Source organism: Python bivittatus, unplaced genomic scaffold, assembly GCF_059951505.1.
Source record: "Python bivittatus isolate LINGU-HERP-01145 unplaced genomic scaffold, Pbiv_v1 ctg000020_np1212, whole genome shotgun sequence".
NCBI classification, from domain to species: Eukaryota; Metazoa; Chordata; class Lepidosauria; order Squamata; family Pythonidae; genus Python; species Python bivittatus.
In genome coordinates this window covers 108,395,068-108,421,063 of record NW_028277030.1, presented here as the reverse complement: position 1 = coordinate 108,421,063, position 25,996 = coordinate 108,395,068, and the positions used below count along the sequence as shown (strand labels likewise).

Here is a 25,996-nt window from a genome sequence, read left to right as displayed (position 1 = left end):
TCTGTGTTTGCTAATAATAACAATCCAGGCAAAATAAGTTCAAAATTCCTTGTAAATAACTAAATTATTTACCATCTTATGCGCCAGTGAGTAAATGGTACCTTATAACCTGTTTTTTGTCATAGAATCAAAAAGAAATTCAGATTGCTTCTAATTTGAGCAGTTTGTCACCTGGTAATGTCTGTACATATTTGTTGTCCACTTAGTGTTTTTTTCTGAATGTTAGATAATAAGGAGAGAGAGTTTTTTGTGAATGTTAGATAATAAGGAGAGAGAGCAAAGCTGATACACTGTTCATTGTGCAAAATTCTCTGTATTGTGAATTGTAGCATACAGTGACTTGTTCCTGGAAGAGTTTAGGTTCAAAAGGATGGGACAATTTGGCACACTGGGTTCACTGATATGGGGGATACTTGTTAAACCTTTATGTTTTAGAGAATGATATAATGGTAATTACACATGTTTTTGTACATGGGGGAAGAACTGGTAGCAAGTGTACAAAAAGGCCTTATACAACTCAGCTCTGAGATCAGACAGGATAATACATTTAATAAATATGTATTGGAGAGAAAGAAGATGAATAGGAAGATTGCTATAGGAAAATGTAATCTCACTGGCACTTTGTATACTTTTTAATAAAAATCTACTGCTAGCCAGTTTTACTTGGTGTATGATTACAGTGTTGGACTAGAAACTGGGAGACCATGAGCTCTAGTCCTCCCTCAGGCATAAAAGCCAGCTGTGTGGCTTTGGGCCAGTCACTCTCAGCCCAGTAGACCTCACAGAGTTGTTATTGTGGGGAAAATAGGAGTCAGGAGTATTATGTAAGCTGCCTGGAGTTGTGCAAAATAAAGGTGGGAAATAGTAATAATACAGACAGTCGCCTACTTATGAACAGGTTACGTTCCAAAAGGCTGTTCGTAAGTCCATTTTGTTCGTAAGTCCAACCAAGTAAAAAGTACAGTAAAAAGTAAAAAAAAAAAAAAAAGAGGAAGCAGGAAGCAGGAAGCAGGACAGCGGTGTGGGCAAAGGAGCCCTGTGTTCTGCTGCCAATGCGAGAAGCAATAGTCCGCAGACTGTGGAGAGTGTGGTGGAGCAAGCTGGTGGGGCATGGGGCGCTCCACTGCCAGGAGAGGTAGCAGTGGCTCCTTGGGCAAAGGGGCGGCTGTGCAGGAGGCAAAACTGCTGGCCTTTTGCAAGGCCTTGCAGGAGGAAAGCTGAAGATTGCAGCCTCCCAAAGCATGCTGTAAACTCCAGTGCAAACCTCCAATCTCCCGGAAGGCAGGAGGTGGGAAAGGGTTAGTTTATGGCGCACTGCATACAGGAGGTTGGAGGTTTGCATTGGAGTTGGAGTTCCTGGAAAGGGTTAGTTTATGCAGTGCTCTCTGTCACCGGGTGGGGCAGAAGAGGTGGCAGTGGCTCCCGTCACTGGGTGAGGCCTTGTGTTGGATTTTGGGAGGCTGCAAACCCAGGAACTACTGGGTTCCTGGGCATCCCTCCCAAACTCCTCTTCAGCCTTCCTCTTGCAAGGCCTCGCAAAGGGCCAGCAGTTTCCAACGTGAGCTGCAGAGTGCACGTTGTGCCTGTGCTCATCCCTCTGCTTCCTCCAGTTCCACTGCCACCCTAAACAGCGCCTCCTGCACAGCCACCCCCCTCGCCCAGGGAGCCACCGCTACCTCTTCTGCCCCACCCGGTGACAGAGAGCACCGCATAAACTAACCCTTTCCAGGAACTCCAACTCCATTGCAAACCTCCAACCTCCCGTATGTGGTGTGCTGTAAACTAATCTTTCGCCTCCTACTGACTTCCAGGTCCATCTTGTTCATATTGGTGAAAGTTTGCAACTCGAAAGTTTTTAAGTAGGGGACGGTCTGTAATAATATTAATGATAGAAATAGAAGTAGCAGTAGTTCCTGGGCATCTGTCAATAAGTGGGCAATGGGATTCAGGAACTATGACTGGGCCCTGTAGGATTATTGGAAGAACAACAACCACAGACAAGACAAAGTATACTGTATTTGAAAATCACACCATTATGGCCTGCTATTATAAATTGGAACCAACAAAGCGGGGCTACTTAAAGTGAATGTTTGAACTGTAGAAAGGAATTTATCCAGACTCAATATCACTGAAAACCTATTAGCAGATCAAAGGAGATTCATTACCAGAAATAAAATATTCAGGGAAGCAGAACTGGAAGAGCTTCAGAAAAATTGTGAAAATGGAAGACCCATTTTGATACTGAGTTCTTCTGTAGCCACTGCTGCTGTACTGTGGGCAAGCTGACTGGTCTGTTAGGATAGTAGAATAGTAGAAGAAGCTCAGATAATAACAATTGGAAATAAAGAGGAAACAGCTGATATGAACTACAGAAATGATAACTTAGAAGAAGTAATAACAGCAGAACCAGTACAGGTCAGCACTTAAACAGCCTATGAGCTGACCTCCCGACAAGAAGAATTGAAAGAGAAAATTATGGCGCGTGCAGAATTACCAGTAGAAAGACAAAGACTGCCAGCACTGAACGTAGTGCCGCAAAAAGGCCTGGCACCTGTAATGAAGGATGTGAATAAGGTGCTTGCAAGGATTAAATCCTATCGAACAGACCAGTCAGCTTGCTTACAGTACAGCAGCGGTGGCTACAGAAGGACTCAGTATCAAAATTAGAAAACCAAAAGCAAAATCATATTCAATCCCAAAGTAGAAGATCAGACTAGAGGCCAAAATAAAGAAATTAAGATCAGATGCGAGTAATTTAAAGAACATGAAAGAGCAAAAATGGAAGAAAATAAGGATCAAGACAAGACTAGTAAAAAAGTATTGGTTTAGCACCAGAAAAATTTAAGAAGCTTTGGAAATCATAAAGCAACAAATAACAGCAGCAGCTGGGAAAACGGAACGCTGTGAGGCACAGATCATCCAATTTAAGCAAAATCAGCTACTTCAATCAGACCAGAGGCGATTCTACCAAAGTATAAGTGGCAATAGAAATTCTGAAAATGGGAAACCAAACAAAAAGGAAACAATCCAGTTTTGGAAAGACCTATGAGAAACTCAAAAAGACTATAATAAAAATACTGGATGGATAAAAGAATTTGAAGATGCATTTAGTAAAAATCAAATGGAAGAACTAATAATAACAGCAGAAATGGTTAAAAATCGAGTGAAAAGGATTAAAAACTGTACATCTCCTGGAAATGATCAATTGCGTGGCTTTTGGCTCAAATATCTGAATAGCTTACATCCAATTATAGCTAAACAGCTTAATGAAGTATTGCATAAAGGAGACATCAGTGACTGGGTAATAACTAGCAAAACTTATTTGATTCAAAAAGACCCAACACAAGGAACAACACCAGGAAACTATAGACCAATAATTTGCTTGCCTATAATATTTAAATTACTTACAGGCATAATAGCTGACAATATCCAAGATCATTTGAAAGGAAATAACATCCTTCCAATAGAACAGAAAGGAAATAAAAGGAAAAGCAGAGGTACAAAATATTAATTTCTGATTGATAAAATGGTTTTGGAGAACTGCAGAAGCCAAAAAACCAATTTACATATGGTCTGGATTGATTATAAAAAGTCATTTGATTCATTACCACATAGTTGGATCATCAAATGTTTGGAAACAACTGGTGTCAGTAAAAATATTAGAATGTTTTAGAAAAAATAATGAAGCAGTGGAAGACAGAATTGGTGGTTGGAAATGAAAAATATGGGCTTGTCAGCATTAGGAGAGGCATCTTCCAGGGTGACTCATTATCACCCTTATTATTTGTCATTGCTATGATCCCACTTTCCGTGGTTTTAAAGAAAACAAATCTATCAAACTATCAAAACAGCAAAAAATGCTAATAAAATCTCACATTTGCTTTATATGGATGATCTGAAGCTTTATGGAAAATCAGAAATCAAAATCCAGTCATTGACAAATACTGTAAGAATTTTTAGCACAGATATAGCAGTGGAATTTGGCCTAGAGAAATGTGCTACAGTAGCAATAAATTGGGGTAAAATCATGAACAGTAATGGAATTGAAATACCAAATGGCCAAACCATCAGGAGCCATCAGGATGAAGCCTACAAGTATCTGGGCATTTTACAGTTGGATAACATCAAGGATGAACAGGTTAAAAATGTGATTAGTTAAAGAATATATCCAAAGAGTGAGAAAATTGCTAAAGACAAAATTGAACGGTGGAAGCACCATCAAAGCCTGTTATACAATACTCTGCTAGAATTATTAACTGGACACAGGCTAAACTGGACAGTTTGGAATGAAAAACAAGAAAACTCATGACTATACACTATGCATTACATCCTCGTAGTGGTATTGATAGATTGTACCTACCCCGCAGAAATGATTTACTTGAGGTTTATTTCAAGTCAAACTGTCGAAGAAGAAAAGCATGCACTGGCTGATTATGTGAAAGATAGCCAAGAACAAATACTGATGCAAATTAAAAATGGGAACTTATTGAATGTACAAGAAACAAAACATGAATATTGAAATAATGTAATAAAAATATGAACAGAATACTGGCAAGGAAAAGCATTACATGGTTAATTTCTACAAAAGATTGAGGGGAAAGTGGATGAAGATAAAACTTGGCAATGGCTTACAACTGGAACATTAAAGAAGCTGAAGGCTTGATTTTGGCTGCTCAAGAGCAAGCTATTTGAACTAATGCAATCAAGGCCAGAATTGAAAAATCATCAAAGGATTCAAATTTTGCTTCTTTGCAGATTGTGCAAAGAAGCAAAAGAAACAGTAGATCATATATTCCACTCGTGTAAGAACATCACACAAACTGACTATAAACAACATAACACACTTGCCAAAATGATTCACTGGAACATCTGTAAAAATTATCACGTGCCAGTAATGATAAATTGGTGGAAACATATAGTTGAAAAAGTAGTCAGAAAGATGAACAGGTTAAAATACTGTGGGATTTCAGAATACAAACCGATAAAGTCTTGGTACATAACACACCAGATTTAACTGTGGTTGAAAAGAAGAAAGAATGGATGGTTGCTGTGGCAATACCAGGTGATAGTAGAATAGAAGACAAAGAATTGGAGATCACAAAGTATGAAGATCTGAAAATCGAAATTGAAAGATTATGGCATAAACAGGCAGTGGTGGTCTCAGTAGTTATTGGCACAATGGGTGCCATACCAAAAAGCCTTGGATGACACTTAAAAAATCTGTGCATTGACAAAATTTCCATCTGTCAATTGCAAAAGGCCATACTGCTTGGACCCCTTCATGGATCACTGCCTTGTCGTGGCGAAGGGGCTTGCATAACTCAGTGAAGCCATGAGCTATACCGTGCAGGGCCACCCAAGACGGACAGGTCATGACAGAGAGTTCTGACAAAATGTGGTCCACTGGAGAAGGAAATGGCAACCCACTCCAGTATCCTTGCCAAGAAAACCCCATGGACAATGTTAAAAGGCTAAAAGATATGATGCCGGAAGATGAGCCCCTCAGGTCGGAAGGTGTCCAATATGCTACTGGGGAAGAGCGGAGGGCATTTCCAAGTAGCTCCAGAAAGAGTGAAGCGGCTGGGCCAAAGCCGAAAGGACGTTCAGCTGTGGATGTATCTGGAAGCGAAAAGAAGGTCCGATGCTGTAAAGAACAATATTGTATAGGTACCTGGAATGTAAGATCTATGAACCAAGGCAAGCTGGATGTGGTCAAACATGAGATGACAAGATTGAACGTCGACATCTTGGGAATCAGCGAACTGAAATGGACGGGAATGGGTGAATTTAATTCGGGTGACCATTATATCTACTACTGTGGGCAAGAAACCCTTAGAAGAAATGGAGTTGCACTCATAGTCAATAAGAGAGTGGGAAAGGCAGTAATGGGGTACAACCTCAAAAACGACAGAATGATCTCAGTGCGTATCCAAGGCAAACCATTCAATATCACAGTCATCCAAGTCTATGCCCCAACCACTGATGCTGAAGAAGCTGACGTTGACCGCTTCTATGAAGACCTACAACACCTTCTAGAACTAGCACCAAAAAAAGATGTCCTTTTCATCATAGGGGATTGGAATGCTAAAGTAGGAAGTCAAGGAGTAATCGGAATAACAGGCAAATTTGGCCTTGGAGTACAAAATGAAGCAGGGCAAAGGCTAATAGAGTTCTGTCAAGAGAACAAGCTAGTCATAGCAAACACTCTTTTCCAACAACACAAGAGACGACTCTACACATGGACATCACCAGATGGTCAATACCGAAACCAGATTGATTATATACTTTGCAGCCAAAGATGGAGAAGCTCTATACAGACAGCAAAAACAAGACCAGGAGCTGACTGTGGCTCAGATCATGAGCTTCTTACTGCAAAATTTAGGCTTAAATTGAAGAATGTAGGGAAAACCACTAGACCACTCAGGTATGACTTAGATCATATTCCTTGTGAGTACACAGTGAAGGTGATGAATAGATTTAGAGGATTAGATTTGGTAGACAGAGTGCCTGAAGAACTATGGACGGAGGTCCGTAACATTGTACAGGAGGCAGCAACTAAAACCATCCCAAAGAAAAAGAAATGCAAGAAAGCAAAATGGCTGTCTGATGAGGCTTTACAAATAGCTGTGGAAAGAAGGAATGCGAAAAGCAAGGGTGAAAGGGAAAGATATAAGCAACTGAATGCAGATTTCCAGAGAATAGCCAGGAGAGATAAGAAGGCCTTCTTAAATGAACAATGCAAAGAAATTGAGGAAAACAATAGAATGGGGAAGACTAGAGATCTCTACAAGAAAATTGGAGATATGAAAGGAACCTTTAGTGCAAAGATGGGCATGATAAAGGACAAAAAAGGCAGGGACCTAACAGAAGCAGAAGAGATTAAGAAGAGGTGGCAAGAATACACAGAAGAACTCTACAAGAAAGATCTTAATGTCCCTGATGTCCACGCTGGTGTGATCACTGACCTTGAGCCAGACATCCTAGAGAGTGAAGTCAAGTGGGCCTTAGGAAGCATTGCTAACAACAAAGCTAGTGGAGATGACAGTATTCCAGCTGAGTTATTTAAAATACTAAAAGATGATGGTGTTAAAGTGCTGCACTCAATATGCCAGCAAGTTTGGAAAACGCAACAGTGGCCACGGGATTGGAAAAGGTCAGTTTATGTTCCAATTCCAAAGAAGGGCAACGCCAAAGAATGCTCAAACTATCGCACAATTGCACTCATTTCACATGCTAGCAAGGTTATGCTCAAAATCCTACAAGCTAGGCTTCAGCAATACATGAACCGAGAACTACCGGATGTACAAGCTGGGTTTCGAAGAGGCAGAGGAACTAGAGATCAAATCGCCAACATTCGCTGGATCATGGAGAAAGCACGAGAGTTCCAGAAAAATATCTACTTCTGCTTCATTGACTATGCAAAAGCCTTTGATTGTGTGGATCACAACAAACTGTGGCAAATTCTTAAAGAGATGGGAATACCAGACCACCTTACCTGTCTCCTGAGAAATCTGTATGCGGGCCAAGAAGCAACAGTTAGAACCGGTCATGGAACAACCGATTGGTTCAAAATAGGGAAAGGTGTACGACAAGGCTGTATACTGTCACCCTGCTTATTTAACCTATATGCAGAGTACATCATGAGAAATGCCAGGCTGGAAGAATCACAAGCCGGAATTAAGATTGCAGGGAGAATCATCAACAACCTCAGATATGCGGACGATACCACCCTAACTGCAGAAAGTGAAGAAGAACTAAAGAGCCTCTTGATGAGGGTGAAAGAGGAGAGTGCAAAAGCTGGCTTGAAACTCAACATTAAAAAAACTAAGATCATGGCATCTGGACCCATCAATTCCTGGCAAATAGAAGGGGTAGAAATGGAAGCAGTAACAGACTTCATTTATTTGGGCTCCAAGATCACCGCAGATGGAGACTGCAGCCATGAAATTAAAAGACGCTTGCTCCTTGGGAGGAAAGCTATGGCAAGCCTAGATAGCATATTAAAAAGCAGAGACGTCACCTTGCCGACAAAGATCCGCATAGTCAAAGCTATGGTTTTTCCAGTAGTAATGTATGGCTGTGAGAGCTGGACCATAAAAAAGGCCGAGCGCCGAAGAATTGATGCCTTTGAACTGTGGTGCTGGAGAAGACTCTTGAGAGTCCCCTGGACTGCTAGGAGGTCAAACCAGTCAATCTTAAAGGAAATCAACCCTGATTGCTCATTGGAAGGATCAATAATGAAGCTCAAGCTCAGATACTTTGGTCACCTAATGCGAAGAGAGATCTCTTTGGAGAAGACCCTGATGCTGGGAAAGATTGAAGGCAAAAGGAGAAGAGGACGGCAGAGGATGAGATGGTTAGATAGCATCACTGAAGCAATGAGCATGAAACTGAGCAAACTGAGGGAGGCAGTGAAGGACAGGAAGGCCTGGCGCAATATGGTTCATGGGGTCACGAAGAGTCGGACACGACTTAATGACTAAACAACAACAACAATACTGCTTGGATCCGCACATATACTATGCCAGTACATTATGACATCTTAGGTTCTTGGGAAGAACTCAATATGAATGAAGGCCAACACCAGCTAAAGAACTGGCAGCTGTGATTTCACGTTGATGTGTATATCATCATCATCGTCATCGTCATCCCAGGTCCTTCGGAAGGACTCAATAGGTGGATAAAAATGCCAAATCCAGTCTAAACATCTGGCTGTTTGTGTGATCAACCATAATAATAGAATATTCATTATAAAATATGGACTTGTAAGGGGAGAAATTCATCATTTTGAAGGAGATAGTTCAAAGTAACCCCAATGCTCTTATCTTGTTGAAAAGCTTTTAACAACAAATCTTTCTTGCTCCATTTTGAAGAAAGTCTCAGTAATTTCAGTAGGACTCAGGTAAGAATGCCTAATATTACAACTTAGTTTGGCTGCTTCTTCATAGTGCAAACTCATTTAGCTAAACTTTTAGATTCCTTTCCCTTCAAAGCAGCGGGGCTCTGAAATGAAATTATTTGTGGTACCATCCATGCCTGGAATATATCCTTGTGCTAAATAAATGTTTCACTCCTGATCATTTTTACAATTTGATCAGTTTCTGCACCATGCCAGCTACATAGCCTTTGTGTTTTATCAGTGTTTTCCTGACTATTTCAAAATTGATATAGTTCATGTAGAAGTATTTGATACAGGCTGATAAAGAAATGAAATTGATTGCTGCCTTTTAGTTCATCATTTGGATTTGGTTCAGGAATCTTGGCCAAACTAGATTTAATTATGGCAGTTCCATGAGCTTCCATGTGAACTTTATTGCAAGAGGGGGAGAGGTCAGATTTATTAGCAAAAAATAAAGTATAGCAAAGTCCCTCCCCACTACTTTTTTTACAGCTGAAGGTGAGAAGAACTATAAAACAAGGTATTTTTCTTCTCAGCTGAGTAACTTCTTTGACTTTGTCTTTATATGTGGCCTATTTTCTGTCTTTGGACCTATCATCAAATTTAGTTTGTTCTTTGATAAACTATATTTAAGTCTGTTTGCTGATTAAATGGCACCCCCCCCCCCCCAGTAAAACTGATTCCCATGACCCACAGACCCTCATATTTGCTCTGGAGGGTTGAGGGAATCCACCAAGCAGATGGGTTTGTGGAAAAGGGGCTTCAGACAAGACAGAACAGGAAAACACCTCGCATGAGAACATTGAGTAGAGCCTTCTCTTTCTCATTTTTGGTTCCTTTGAAATGATACAGTTATTTAGTTCCTGAAATGACTGTAGATAGAGCATATGCACTGATGAATATTGATCCATATTTAATTTTGAGATTACTGACACGGCAGCAGAGGGAAAAATTATAATATGTAGTGTCATGTATTTGAAATGGACCGCCGTATAAATTGAATAAATACACGAATAAAAATTGGAGCAGTTCTTTTCCTGTTTACATCTGTTTCATCACTTGTCATTAGACAAATTTACAATGACAGTTTCATATTTTGAGGAAGCTCTAGTGACCTCTAAAAAGTAATTCAGTGAACCCGTCACTAATAATTGCATTATTTAGCTGATAGTGCAGTCTTTAATCCAGAAATTATGTGCTAGGCCCCTTTCCCCCAAGGAAAACATTTTCTAAACACATTTATCCACAGTATGGATGCTGTGCAGTATATTTAAACAGGGTATAATAGATTTTCTACTCTGAAGAGGATTTAAGCACTAAGCTCTCAAAAAGTGATATCTCTTGATATAAATCAGAATTTAAAAGTATATCTTTTGGATTCTCAATACTGAATTCCTAACCATGAATTTATAAATACATGATATAAGTCTGAAAGTGCTAAATGTCATTGCACTCTCACATTTGTAGGAATTTCTGGGGTTATTACTTTGTCAGCAGGCGTTATTTATTTTAAGGCAGGGTGTATTTTATTATTTTTATGGGCAATTTACAAATATTAGGGACTTAGGGCAAAGGGAAAAGAGAACATTAAGTTAACCCAGTGTTCCCCAAACATATATTCTGAAATGCAACCTCCATTACCTGTAACCATATGCTGGTTAATGGATGATGGGACTTATAACTCTGCACATCTGAAATGTTCCAGAATAGGAAAGGTTGGATTGGGAATATAGTGGGTGATAGTTTGCATTTTGTGTGATAAACTGGCTGGGTTCACCCATCTTGCTAAACTATGGTTTGGGCTAATCACTTCTTGTTTAATAAGAACAATTGGCTGTGTTCATGTAGAGCTAAGCAGAAACATATTCATTGTTTGCATTAATCTGGCATGCAGGGTGGATGTAAAAATGGGGATTTCATTTTTATTTATTCATCAAATTTATATGGCTCACATAAAATGACTGGGCAGTGTACAACAATCAATTAAAACAAAATACATAAAAGTCATTATTAAAATGTAAAAACCCCACAAGACACAAGAGAGAGTCAATATCAACCACAGTAATGGAGCCATCTTAAAACTTCACCAGTCCCCTGGGACCCCCAGGCCTGAAGACATAGCCACGTCTTGAGGAACTTCTGGGACATTAACAGGGATGGAGCTAACCTCACTTCAGAAGGGAGAATGTTCCATAAGGCAGGTGCCATGGCAGAGAAGGCCTGCCTCCTGGGACCCACCAAGTGTAGTTCCCTAGCAGATGGGACCTACAGCATCCTTTCTCTACCAGATCTGATGAGAAGGGCAGATATAATTAGGGAGAGGCGGTCCCTCAGATAACCCGGCCCCATGCCATGAAGGGTTTTAAAGACTAAAGCCAGCACCTTGAATTGGACCTGGACCCAGATGCTCACTTGTCTTTCTACAGACAATAAACAACCTTTGCTACAGGTGCATATTAACCTAGGTAACTGGTACATATATTTGTCCTTCATAATTTTCTGGTCCCCAATTTTCTTACAGTCCCAGCCAATACTATGTAGCTAATGATCATGAGCGATGGAAATTATCATCCAAAAATGTCTGGAGACCAAAGCATGGGGAAAGCTTAAAGGACTATTTTTTTAAAAAAAAAAAAGGCTCCCCACATTCCTAGATCAGGAATCTGAATTGCAGCTAATGCAATTCCCAAACTGTTGCATAGTCTGAATAAGATTTGTGAGAGGTATACTTGATACTTTGGAAGATTACTAGGTTTAGTAAATATAAATGAGCTGAGGTTATCTCAGAATTCAAGGAGCCTGATCTGCTTGTAGTATATGGTTAAAAACTAATTGAGAAAGTGAATGCGCAGATGTCAATAAGCTTAAATGCATATTTATTGAAAAGTCACTAAGATACGACTGATACTTAGTAAATCTTTTAAAAATGTTGGTTTAAGGGAAATTGTTACATTTATATGCATTAAAGACCTGGCTCTTCCCCCAGGCATTTGGATCAGGGTGGAGATGAGCTGTGCTAGTATGGGTGGTTAATACTTAATTGTTTATCCTTGGGCACCAGAGGGGTAAGATTTTGGGGGTTGGTTTGATTTTAATCTTGTAAGCTGCCCAGAGTCACTTGAGATGGGCAGTTATATAAATTATATAAATGAATACATATATAAATAAATAAGCTATTTTAAAATATGAATCAAAGATTATTGCAATCATATTTTAATATTTGCTATGTAATAATTAAAGTTGGCAATTTTCATTTAGCGTATACCAGGGAAAATCAAAGTATCTCAGAGAAATTTAACACATGCTTCTTAAAGTGTTGGAAGTCGAGTTCTTTGAAATCCTGGCCATTGATTTATCTGTAGCAATTGAAATTCCCAGGCTCTCCTCTCTTTGCCAAGAGACAGCTAGCAAAGATTGTCTCTGCACTGGAAGAGCTGTGTTTGGCCAGCTCAAAACTAAAGTGAATAAAAGTCACACTTTGTCTTGCGTTGTCTGCTTCAGTCCACGTTAGAGTATCAGCAAGTCTCAGATTATGTGCATGTATGGATGTGTGTGCATGCACTTGTGTTTATATGTATGTGTGTGCGTTATATTTTTTATTTCAAAAATTATATGATCTCCCAACTTGACTCTGGATGGCATACAGTAGACCAAGAAACAAAACACTGAACCAAATAAACAGATCAACTAAAATCAATAAATAACCATTAATTGGCAATCAGGGATTTATTACACTCCTCTAAACAGGATCTCTGATCATCTTGGCCCAAACCCCCAGAGAAAGAGCCCAGTTTTTCATGTCTTTCTAAAGGCCAGAAGAGCTGCAATTTCAGAGAAAGAATGGTAGTTGCAGTTTCTACTTTGAAGGATTTAGAATATTTTCTCTTGGAGAGTGCTTGTTGTAAATCGGTAAGCAATGGCTTCTTTAAGTGACTGGCAGGCAGTGGAATCATCTTAATGAGATCAAGATGATAGGATTTTTAATACAACAATCTCAGTCAATTGACAATAGTAAATTGTAGCCATTATGAGTGAAGCATTCATCATCTCCGTCCTTGGCTACTTGTAAAACTGGCTAAGGCTGGTGTTTTGCATGTGTTTATTCAGGTAGGCTTCTTATTAGTTGTAACATGTAGTGGAAAGCCAAATGCATGTGAAACTGGAATGCATATGAAAGTATGACTTTGTATAAATCTTAATATACCTGCACTCCAGTGCTGTTTATTAGGGTGCATGTTTATATGATCATGCAACATACTTGAAGTTACAAACAGGCATGTTTCAACTTTATTGTAGAAAGTCAGGCTGGTGTGGACTGATGTATCCAATCTGGTAAGTTGGGATCAAGGCATGCTTTTCTATTGTTGTTGTTGTTTTAAAGTCATGCATTGTAGTTTTTACATGTCTTGCAAGGGCTTTGGCTTGCATTTTGATAGCACGTTTGTGGTTCAACCTTACTATACATCAACTTTATGATGTATTGTAAGGAAAGCTAAATTGATTTTCTGCATGCTTTGATGAATAATCCCATATCAAATCACATTATTGTTGTGTAATGCATTATCGATGTAATGTACTATAAGTGCTTAGGTATTTATATTATTATACCAATTGTGGGACTAGCATGAAGCATTTTATTTGGGTGAATAACTTTTCACCTCACTTGGCAGCCAGAAAAGGTTCCTGGATGTGATGGACTGGAATGGTGGGAGGGGAGTAAAGAATGTGCTCTCATCTCCAGAGGAGCGAGGAAGAGATAAGCGGAGGAGACTGGCACCTCCCTAAAAAATTCCATCGGTGTGAACTGGCTGAGCCTGGGAACTGGTTTCATTCTGGGAAGATTGATGTCGGGCCTAGCCCAAGGAACTCCAGGAGACCATGCAGAATCAATCCAGCAAGGTTTATTAGCTACAACCCCTTAACAAGATCAAACAGTTCTTTGCTCTTGAGACACTTAGTCTAAAAGACATAATGCAAAAGAAGAAGATGCTCTCCAGAAGAAGTCATATTGCTGCTCCTTCAAGGCAATAGGCACTACCTACTGAACCCACCCAGTCCATTTTTCTCTACTAAGAACCTATTAGCCAACATAGGTGTGAGATGGACAGTTCAAGCATCATATCCCTTTTCCTCAGAGTGTAGATTTGGGGGAGAAGTTGCCCCCCAAAAGTTTTGACAGTCCTCTGATCTTGCTGGTATCAAAAACAAACAGATCATGTATATATAAATGACTCATTGAGTAAGCAAATTTGTCTCAGCAGATAACCGAGAGATGTATTCCAATCTCCTTTGAAACTGTAGATCTTTCTGTCAATGGGTAAGGAAATTTGTCTCAGCAAATAACTGATTATGGTATTCCAGTCACCTTGAATCTGTAGATCTTTCTATCAATAACTTTTTCCATTTCAACCTAACAAAGTCAGACTGACATCTCAATAGAATTGCCAGAGCATCTCTTGAATCCTTCACGTTTCTGAAAATGGACCACATTCATTAGTCTCCTTTAAAGGGGATCTGCTGCTATCTTTAGTTAAGATCTCGCAAGTGATAATCTGTTTATGATCATGAAGCTATTAAATACCATCCAGTCGAAGTTGGTACCTTATATTTGAAGGGGAAGCTAGCAATGTGAATTAGGGAATCCGTTCTGCTTCAAGGTATGGGTGTGTTAAAGAAGAAACAATGTAACTTTTGAATACTTCTGGTCTTAATGTTGTGCTTGGATAGTTGTTTGTTGTACCGCACTGTATTTCTTTCCATCAGCTGGAATATACTGGATATGCCTGTTTCTGGAACGTGCTGAATGTTCTTGTAGGGCGTGTCAGTCACCAGCTCAGCACTGAGAGTAGTTGGCTAGGATGGGTAGTTTTTGCAAAGTGCCCCTCTAAACAATTCCCACAGCTCTAGAAAATCTAGTGCTAGACAAGCCACTAGTTTGATCATTTTTCATCAGGCTGTAGATCAGAAACAGAGGAAAGAAGCAGATTGCGTCTTGATTTTTTTGAGAGACCAAATTTCTTGGACTTTCCATATCTATCACAAGCCTGCAGTCATGTCGTCAGGCTACCTGAACTGTTCCTGTCCTGATTGGAAGAGTTTATATCTTTCATTCTTTAATTTTTTTATTTTCTTCCTCTCCATTCCTTTTTTGGTGTATGTCTTGCCTTTTTAGGTTGTATGCCAGAGCAGAAGAACTATTTTATTACTGGTATTGATCAAGTGATGAAAGGCTTTTTTGTCCAAAGAGTCAGTGTGAAAAGCTTTGAGTAATTAATAAGCCGCACTATAGAGAGGTGCCTCACTCATGGGCTGCAGCCTTATTTGGAGATCAGATTGAAGACTAGTTGATTTCATATGATTTGTAAAGGCCAATTCCGTACCAGGAATTATTGGGAATGGGATTGAAAATAAAAATGTAAGTATAATGCCTATGGTGTTGTCAGATTTGGACTATCTAGGATGAGATTGCTTGGCCTGGAGTCAGCCTTTTCCAATCTGGTAACTTCAGATATGTTAGACCTGCAAGTCCCAGAGTTGGAGATTGCAAGATGCTAAGCTGGGGATAGAATCTTCAGTGTTCAGAGGCAGTGTGCCACTTGGCAAAAGTTACTGGGAGGGAGCAAAGAGTTGAATTAGAATTACAGTTAGAACAGATAATATATACTGCCTTCATTTTCTACATCCATCTAGATTGTTGGGATTGAAACTTTTTCGTCTGACCAACTGTATAAATCAGATCTATTTCAGCATTGTATAAATCTGAAGTAAACAATCTGTCTCCCAATAGTTTTGGATTACAGTTCCCATAATCCCCATCAACCAGCTCTGCTGGTTGGCACTGGGGAGGATTGTAGTCTCAAAACATCAGGAAGGCACCAGATTGCCCGCCCTCTGCCTTTAACTCGTCCAAAGTGCTAGTTAAAATGTCTGTGAAATTTTAATAAAGCTGTCTGAAAGGATACAGCCAGTGCTAAATTTAGATCAGTGTTTTTCAGACTTGGCAATTTTAAGATGTGTGGGCTTCAACTCCCAGAATTCCCCAGCCAGAATTCTGGGAGTTGAAGTCCATTCATCTTAAAGTTGCCAAGTTTGAAAAACACTGGTTTAGATTCTCTCCCCTTCAAAAAATGCAGCTATAAGCAATAGCAAAACTTGACACTTTCCCCTTAGAAATAGAGCCAAGCCCTGTTACAATCAGAACTGCCTTCCCAATGTCACATGGAGATCAAATCTTCACCCCCAGCTGTTACCATTGAGTCTTTGCCCCTTGGGTTAAATAGGAAAGCAGGTCTCCTATAGGCAAGTAAGTAGTGGAAATTCCTGCCCCCAGCAAGCCCGATTCAAGGCAATTTGCATCTGAGTGTCATTCCAGCTCGCCTCTGCAGTATCGCAGGGCAGCCCCAACTTGTTTTTTTCCTGTTGTTTCTGCTGATTGGAGCTGTTAACCAATCGCCTTTGCTCAGTGGAGGCTGTGAATGGTGCTTCATTTCAAGGCAAAGCTTTAAAATTCGTCAGCGAGGTATTTGCTAAGCATGAACGACTGTGTTTCCAGCCCTTCCAGAAAGAAAGGTCTTAATCTTTCGTTTCTGCTCTGCTGCTTTTCGTACCGTTTGAGAGCAAGGATTTCAGAATTAGGTGAGTTACTGTAAGGATAAAGGTGGATGGCTGTGGGTTTTTTCCGTTTTGTTTTGGCATCGATGAGTTTATGCGTAGAACTGTTGGCTGAGAAGGAGACTGCAGTTGCAGATGGAGACTTTATATGCCCAGACGGGTTGCAAAACTTGATTAAGCTTTTTATGATAGGAATAGCTCAGTCCAGATTTAGGGGTTATGTCTTTATGTCCTGACCAATGTGAAACAAGGTATTTGTTTATCCAGTGATTGCAAAGATTCTTATTTGCAATATGGGGCTTATTTAAGAAAGCAGACTGTGCTTGTAATCCTGGGGATGGTAGATGCTAGACAATTAAATGTGTTCTGTACTATAAATTTCTCTTCAGATAACACAAGTTAGGCAGACCTGCACTGAAAGGCTTCTGAAGAAATGTGCTCACTACTCATTGGTATATTTTGGAAGTACGATGTTAGATTTTCACGGCAAAATCAGCTATTGGAGACAGATGTCTTAAGGTATTCCAAATAAAATACCATTTTGAAACTGTGCATATAATTAACTATTTTTAAAAAGCGTATGTATGTTTGAATTATAGGCGAAATACCTATTAAGGTTATTGTGTGTCAGAAGCCACTTTCATTTATTTCAGCTATGCGGTGCTTGTTACAACTTTTGATTACTGAATGGTAAATCTAGAATGGCCTGTCTTCGAGCTAGTCTATACACTTCTTCCGTTATGTAATTTTTCACACACATGGAATAGTGTGTATGAATTTATTCATGTATAATGTATTCTCTTTACAGAAAGCTCCACTGCTGTGTTAGTTTAAATATTGACATTCCCTGGTTACATAATTTATTGCAGGCCTCTGTATCATTTTCAACACAACCACTTTTTTTTTGCAGTTTGGAAAAATAACATATCATGCTAAGGTTCCGGTAAAAACTTATTTTCTCTCTTTTTTTTTCTTTAGACCATTTAGCCTGAATTTAATTAAAAATAATTGCAAAGCAGATTACAGTTTTAAGTGCATGATTATAATTTATAATAAATGCCAAATATTCTTGTATTAATGAAAACTGTTTAAGTTGGAAACATTAAAAAATACTATAAATACTGAACTGATATTGTAAAAATAGGAGTAGTATTTCTGACAAAAGAATTATGTTTTTTAAAACTCTGTTGAGGGTAAAGCCCTCTTAGGTATGTACAAATTATAGCCAAAATACATTATATAAACATTTACCTCTTTAATTAAACTCTCTGTCCATATCTCAAGCTTGTAGTGTCTTTAGTTATTTTGTTCTCTTTTATCTTAAAAGAGAACAAAATAACTAAATTTATTTTATCTTTTATCTTAAGTTAGACCCTCCCCCAAAAACCAGCTTTGTGTTAAAGTCTCTTAGGTATGATATTGTTAGGAAAAAGAGAATCTGTTAAGTGAACCTTTGTGTCTGTGTAATAGTTCTGTACTGCTTTTCGTTAAAATCAGAATAACCATTGTTGTACAATGAGGAAACATTATTATTTGTCTTAACAGCAAAAACTGGAATTCTAGGTTTAAAATGTAAGTGTAAAAGTCTGTATGTTCTGATGACAGCTGCGGGTGTGTGGTGAGGTGTGGCACTTGTTTTTTGCCATCCTTCCTTGCCAGCTATGCTGAGATGCAGTGGCATCTTGGATGGATGGATGGAGTGTGAAAACATGAAAACCAGTTGACTTGACTTATCCAAGCAAGACTGCTTTTTATTAGAGACATGCTATCATCTAATACAGTCATGTTTTTCTTTAGCTTAAGCATCTTCACGATACCATCAAATTTTTAATTTCATCTCTCCATTTTTATTCCCATTCTGATGAGTGATTGATTCCTTTATTCCTTTGCTGGAAATTATGAAAATAATGTGCATTGTTAAATTTAATCCATTTGTTGTCTGCCTGCACTTTACTTTTTTACGATCTTGCTCTGCTGATCTCTGAAAACTTAATGTTAGAGAAAATGTCATTCCTGGTCCATTCTTCACCACAGGACATGAAACTCTTTGTCAAGGTCAGGAGAAGTATGTAAAATTATTAAGACTAAGAGGAGAAAACATTAATTTTAAATGTTTGGGTTGGTCTATGCTGAATAATGTCAGCAGATCAATTTTGCTGATAGATTTGTAAAGAAGATTCCATTAAATGAATGAGTCAATAACTGTTACTCAAAATGTATGTCCAGTCAGCAGACATAAACCAAGTGCAAAAGAGCAATAATTGATTTGGATGTAAGAAGGATATAAAATTAATATAATATATAATAACTGACACTCAAAACCAACAATGAGTCTTAAGCCATCCTAAAAAGAGAAAATTGTTCTCAAGGTGAGTTCAATTCCAGGTGACTACATGAATTCAACAATGCAGTTTTTGGCAAGAGTACAGAAGGATTTTGCGACTCCAGCCTTTGGGGTTATTAACTTGCCACAGCCATGGTATTCCCCAGTGGTCTCTGATCCAGGTATTAACCAGGTCCACCCGTGCCTCCAAGCTTAGCAAATTTAGATCACCCTCAGCTGCCATCTGCTGATACCTTTGATTAAACAATATCAACTATCGGGACCCCAGAAGCCTTCTCTGTAGCAGTGTTTGCTTTCAGATTCCCCAAAAGATTCAAACAGCTCCTATCCTATTGGCGTTTTGAAGGGCTCTGGAGACCTGGCTCTTTGCCCAGGCCTTTGGGACAAGTGATTGAAGCCCCCTTTAGATTGTGTGGATTGTTTTTCTTTGTTCCCATCTGGTTTTTGTCATTTTTGACATCTTTACTCTTCCTTTTTTGTTGTTTCCTTGTTTTTAATATTTTAAATCAATTTGGAAACTGCCCAGAGTCAAATTTAATAAATGTACTAAATTTATATGCCCTGGACCTACATGTATATACATATATATGCATATACATAATACATACAAGCTAATAAAAATGTGAATGCCACCTTATTGTGATTACAAAGAGAGCAAATACAAAACAACAAACAAAAGCAGCCCAATACCTGGGTAAATCAAATAGCATTCAGTAGGCCCATGACCACTTTTGGTGCTCGGCAACTTTAAGCTGTGAACTTCAACTCCCAGAGTGCTGGTTGTGAATTCTGGGAGTTGAAGTCCACACAGCTTAAAGTTGCTGAGGTTGAGAAACATTGGCTTAAGTCACTGCCTGGCATGCCCAAATTTTTACAATAGAAGACCTTACAAATGAAGTCACAAGGCAGCTGGTATAGTATGAGGCAATTCTAAAAACTTTTAGGTCTTAACCATGTTGAATTTTAAAGGAGAGCACATCAAACAGGCTCAGGACAATTGCATAGCATGTACAGCTCTCTTCAAGGAACAGTCATAGCTGGTGAATTGGCCAAAAGTGCCCTAAACTACATAAAATTAAAATTTGAGCAACTAGCTATGCAATTATTTTTCTCCAGAATAAACACTAAGGACCTAGTCCAAATTGATACTTTTTTTATGGGGAAGTAAAGGGACTTTAACACTTTACCTCCACTTCAGTCCTCTTTGTATTTGAAATTTATGTCACCCTAAAGATGGCAGTAAATGTACAACACCAAAGCTGATGCCATAATAAATGTTACTCTGTAAGATGTTAAAAGGTTCCTTGTTGTTTGAACTTCATATTGTTGGCCTTCATCCAGCCCATCATTGGCTGCAAATGCTGATTCAGCACCTGCATAGTATCATTTGACTCTGATGATAAAGAGAAATTGACTTAAGCATTGTTAAAATATTGATTCATGTGCCCTATTTGATTTCAATGGGGTTAAAACTTAATTGATTCTGGATCCAACTCAGTGGTAATTACGTTGAAGTTTACACTTAAAGATGGATTAAAATTAGTTATCACCTGTGAATTTCTTATACTTCATTCCTCCCTTGCCTCCCCACTCCCCTTATTACCCCTACTGCTTTATTATTTATTATTTAACCTGTTCATTGGATGAAGAGGTTCCAAGTTAAAGCCAGAGTGAAAGAAAGAGAGATCCATTTTGTAACAGCATAGAATGCTCAAAGAATACAGCAGCCTATTGTTGTAGGCTAAGTGATACCTTTCATTTAGACAGACTCTTTAGTGAAACGCATTTGCTTTGGGGACTGTCTCCAGAGCTGGTGGAATTAGCCCCATTGCCTGGTCTTGGGCATAAGCAGATTTGAAATGTCATATAAGAGTGCAGCATTCCCAGTGATTTCATGAATTGGTATAGTTTTCTAACTACCACTCAGTAGCCAGAGGAGGGAAGGAGAGAAGTACTCATGCAACACCCCACCTTTTGGCAATAATTACTGCATTAATTTTTATGGTAGAAAAACATATGTTAGTCTTTCTGCTGTAAACGTACATACCTATCCCTCTGGAAAGAAATGTCCAGGTGTTCAATTCAAGAGAAAGCAGTTTGCATTAGAGCAATCAGTGGCTTCAGATTGAATCCAAAAGTTTGCTGAGGGCACATTCACTTCCAAATGAAGAAGCTGATCGAATGGGCACATTCTTAACAACTAAAGCATGTCCAAACCTCTTTCAGTGCAACTACAGATCTCCATGAGTAGAGAAGGTTTATAGCTTTCAGTTCTGCACAATTTCAGCAACAGTGATGGGGAAGAGGATTAAAAATAACTTAATTTTCAATAAGGGGAACTTTAATATACCACTACTAGAATTAGAGTAAACTTTCTGAATTGTAGATGCACAAATTTTCTTGATACGTCTTAAAGTAGATTCAAACTTAGGGGAGCAATATTTAGTTGACCCAATACTTCCTTGATGAGCAAAGAAGGGCCTAGTTAAATAAGACAGAGGTTTCAAGAAATAGCTAGAGGCCTATAAACAAAATAAAAAAGCTAGTGCCAGGAAACTCAGAAAAACTCCCACATATTATGAATAGCAAAGAAGTTAGGGAATTTCAAAAATGTCTAGCTGAGAGCCAGAAGCTAAGATCAATGACATTATGCATTTTTAGAACTCGGTAACTGCCCGAGGAATAGTGGCTTGAGAGGTAAATACATGTTACTGATAAAAAGATCAGGCACCACCTGTTATGTCTGTTTTAATTTCTTTCTTTCAATCCACAATTTTATGGCAGAGGAAAACTAACTTTTGCAGCTGGCCTTTCTCTTGTTGGATTGGACTTGAATTGTTGTGACTGAAAAGCTGGAGGCTTTCTTAGAAGAATCCTGTAGAGTGACATTAATGAAATGTTGTAGCATTTTGCTCAGTTTAATTTTCTGGCAATCTTTTTTCAATGAAAAAAGCATGAGAATATATTTTTTACCTTCTTGAGTATCTTATAACGGCATCTCTTTAACAGAAGCATAGTTCAAGTAATACTATACTTCTAACCAACATTGCTTGTCTGTATTTATAATCAGCATTCTCATTCTCTTTCTCATTCCCTTTCTCTTTCACACATACACACACACAATATCAAGGCATGAATTTCTAAATGTAAAAGTTGTGATGCTTGTTTTCTGAAATACAATTTTATTTTAAGAAAATAACTCTTGAGGGAATAAAATGTATCTAAAAGTTTTCAGTGGTTTAGTGGATTCTTAAAGTTGTTTAAAGACTTATAAATTGGGATTTATAAATGCTCTCTTCCAACCACATTTCCAATACAGCATTTTCATCTTATTTTGTATGTGTTATTTTGAAACCTAAGTGGCTTTAGCCCAGATGAGTGGGTTTTTTTGAAAGCGTGTTGTTTTAATCTTGCTTCCTTTTCACCTCTCTTTTTTCTTCTTAATAAAAAACATTAGAGCAGAGAAAAAGTCAACTGGGCCTGAAGGAATGGGAGATGTTTGCCCATATCTAAAATTCACCTTCACTTGAGTGAATACAAAATCTAACACCGTGTTTAAGTGTAGACAGCATTGCAGGTTTTCTTGAACCTACAGGGCGTTTCTGTGCTTAGAAAACAGTTTTCAATATTATTGCCAAAAAACCCCATTCAGTATTGTTATGGAAATTGTCCATATAGAGAGAGAGATTACCACTATGTTTGCTAGGTTTTACATGGAGTTTGAGAATACTATTGGTATCCTTTTAGCAGACATTAGCTGGGCCAGTTTATTAGCCTTCCTTTAAACAAAAGTCTCTAGCCAGATTGGTTCAGGAGAAACTGGGGAAAAGAGCAGGATATCATCTACCCAATTTTTTATTGGGAACCAGACAATCTATGTCTTCCACATTCTACCCAAGAGCGAACATAAAGTAGTCCAAAATCTGATACTGGAAATGAGGTTGCTGGATGTAGTCTGTGTTACCATCCTTCTAATGACTTATAATTCATCCACGTACTTGTTAAGTTAATGTTTCTATACCACAAGTCTTTCTCCCCGGATTGCTAGCAACCTGTCAAATGAACAGCAGTAAATACAGAAATAGAAATTAGCTATCTTTTCTTTAATTAAGCCCTTTTGGGAACTTGCTGCCAAAATGAATAAATGTTTGTAGACACTGTTTTATGTAAATACGGTTTGCTGTATCAGATGATTTAGCATGGATGCTGTGTTCAGAAAACAAACAGCCAGTGGAATCGTGTACTCGAGAACTGGTGGCTCCTCCTCCTTGACCGTGGCCCTGCTGAGGGTACACAGCCATCTCTCTGGGAAGCTTTAATTTGGCCTCATGCTCTTAGAAAGGGGTTGGACGTGGCCTAAATGGCCCCTCTCAGCTCTATAATTCTGTAATTTTGCAGCTTATCAATATTGCCTTGAGTTTAATACACAACAAAGTCTGTGAGTGTATGTTTCTTAGAAGGAAAAATTATTTATGAAATGTAGCCCTGTTGTAACATCTGTTTTATTAGCTACGATGAAGCTTGTTCGGTCCATGAGAAAAATGTGCTAATGTCTTTTAAAGAAGTATTTTGTTCAGAAAGCTGCCGTTTTCACCATTTGCTTAATTGTATTCTTGGCCCTGCTTGTTCAGTAAAATGTTCTGTGCTGATATTGTGGAGGGGTGAGAAGGCAAAGAGCATATTAACCAAGAATGTGTGGAATTGGATTCTGAAGTAAAATGTTCCTGCTTGTCAGGTTATGACTAGTTGCTGTTTGGTATTAAGTTTACAAACTGTCTGAGTATTATGTAGAGCAATAGTGTTAAGTTATGGTTATTTAGCACCCCTTTTCCCCCTTTAGCTTTAGGGCCTGAGGGTTGCAAACAACAGCAGCTTTGTGAAACTGCCCTGGCATTTCTAGGGCAAAACCCCCTTGTGCTCAGTATTCATGATCGTTCAGTTGCTTTGTAGATCAACACCAGGAGCTCTCAGACAGTTCACTAGCGAAAAACTGGTGCTGAAAAGCTCTTGCAAGGCCCATGTTTAGAAAACTGAATCTCAACCAACTATTAATAAGCCCCAAGCTTTACATGTATTCCTAAGAGATCAATAGGGTGATGTTGTGTTTCCGTCTGTATCTTGAAAGGTTTCTTTTATCGTATCATTCCAGGATGTTACTGAAAAATGAAAATGGCAGTAGCAATGGGAATACCATTGAGCACTGCCAACTCACATCCTGAAGGGATGAAAAATGGGGCTAGTTTCACGAACTCTTTTGGTATCAAATGGGATTGCTCCAAGTTCGCCAGCCCTGGAGTGGTTCCAGCGGCCTAGCTCCTGCTCCCGTCTGGCTCTGGAGCCAAAAGATACCTGCAGCTCTCACTCCAGACTACTCCAGGGATCTCTGCCCCAGGGCATCTCCGAATTGTTGTTCCAGTTTCAGAGCCACAGAGGAAAAAAATGTAAAGTAGTATGATGCTGTCATAGGCATAAGAACATTGTCTAACCAGCATTACTGGGTAATAACTATACCTTGATAATTAGGCATTTAAGTGAAAAGAAACTTGTTTATCAAACCTAAAGTGTTTTATTTGTATATCTAACAAGACATCAGTGGTGGCACAGTGAATAGATTTCTCTTTTAAATCATTAATTGGGAGCCTTTGGCCTAATAATTCTTTTATCCAGAAGGCATTCCAAGCAATAAATGCTGGTATGAGCAAATTTGAACACTTGAACTCATATGAAGTCCCTTATGTTTCTGCCTCCCAATCTGAAGCAGGGTGGCTATCATGAAAGAGCATTGCTCAGATCAGGTTGGAATGAGGTTTGATTGTTTTACTCCTATGAAATGAATTACACGCTGCATTTTGTAGCTTGCCATAAACGTTATCAATATTTTAAGGTAGCAGAGAGTTTCAGCTCCAGAGCCCTGCTCCATTTTGATTCCAGCTTCGCTCTTGCTCCAGCAATCCCATATCTGGCTCAGGAGTGTAGCTGAACAAAACAACCAGATCCATCCCAGCTCTAAATTCTGGTGCTGTCCCAAAACTCTGGAGCCAAACCCAGCTGTTCCTAGCAGCAAAATCCACCTCATCTTATCATCCCCCTTTTTTTTATTCAGCAGGACTCGTTAGCACCTGAGACAAATGTGTTGTTATGATTAATACTGTGCCATTTTTCAATTTAGTCTTTTTCTTTTTCCTTCCCAAAACTTTACAGGCCACCAGAATTTAAAGTATGGCTGCAAGCAGTGGAAGCAATGAGTTTGTAGTTCTGAGCAACGGCAGCATTCCATTTGGTGCAGCTAGTCCAGATCTCCTCGCAGCCAAGGATGGCACTGTTCTAGTCTACAACCTCCCATCAAAAGAAACTGCAAGAAGAAAAGCGAGTGCAAATGGGTGCTTTCACGTTAATGGCACACTCAAAGCATCGTTCCTTCCAGCAGATGAGCAGAGGACACCACAGGTGTTGCTACAGCGTTGTCATCCTTGCCCGTATCATCATGCACTAAGCAACCATAGCAGTCAGCAAGAATGTCTTTCAGTGGCTGGTAATGCAGCACCCTCTCCATTGCCTTCTGGTTCCCCAGACTTACATACTGAATATTCAGCAACTGCTTGCCAGAAGCATATACCTTTGTATCAGACTGCATGTTGCCTTCAGTCTTTGCCCTCGTTCTGTCTACATCATCAGTGGCCTGAACATTTTCAGCACCAGCCTGTGCAACAGCATATAGCCAATATACAGTAAGTAGATTTCATTTCCTATAGTGTCTAAAGCAGTCCTATGCATCATGTGTACAGATGGGGATTTTACAGTAGATGTGGTACTATAGTGTCAGCATTCTCATCATTGCTGGCTGGGGCTTGTTGGAAGCTGTATTCAGTAACATCAAGAAGTGCACAGAGATTCTACTCCTGCTTTATAGCCAACCGTAGTGAACACAATCTTTCTTAGTTTGGTGTTTTTATATCATATATGCTTCATATAAATGTATAATTAAAGTCCCAGGCTGAGATAATAGATGAATATTTGAAGATCTCTTACAAAAGTTAAGGTATCTCTAAAAGTCCTAGCTTTGGTAGGACACTGAAGGGGTGTCTGCATTTCCAGTATCAAGCCTACCCAACCATGTTGAGTTAAACTTATTTTTAAGCCTT

General features: G+C 39.0%; 1 protein-coding gene across 8 annotated transcripts in view; it reads left to right on the top strand.

Annotated features, from left to right (window-relative positions):
* DISP1 (dispatched RND transporter family member 1) overlaps positions 1-25,996 on the top strand; it is an 82,546-nt gene that overhangs the window by 21,936 nt on the left and 34,614 nt on the right. For 3 of the 8 annotated variants that reach the window (XM_088146296.1, XM_088146314.1, XM_088146332.1), the window contains one exon: positions 25,056-25,582. In XM_088146296.1, coding sequence (XP_088002422.1) covers positions 25,074-25,582 — 509 coding nt within the window. In that variant the 5' untranslated portion in view covers positions 25,056-25,073. Of the gene's footprint in view, positions 1-13,195; positions 13,232-16,274; positions 16,535-16,664; positions 16,762-16,838; positions 17,030-25,055; positions 25,583-25,996 lie in introns of those variants that run through there. The other 5 variants (XM_088146304.1, XM_088146298.1, XM_088146325.1 and 2 more) reach the window with 5 other exon arrangements.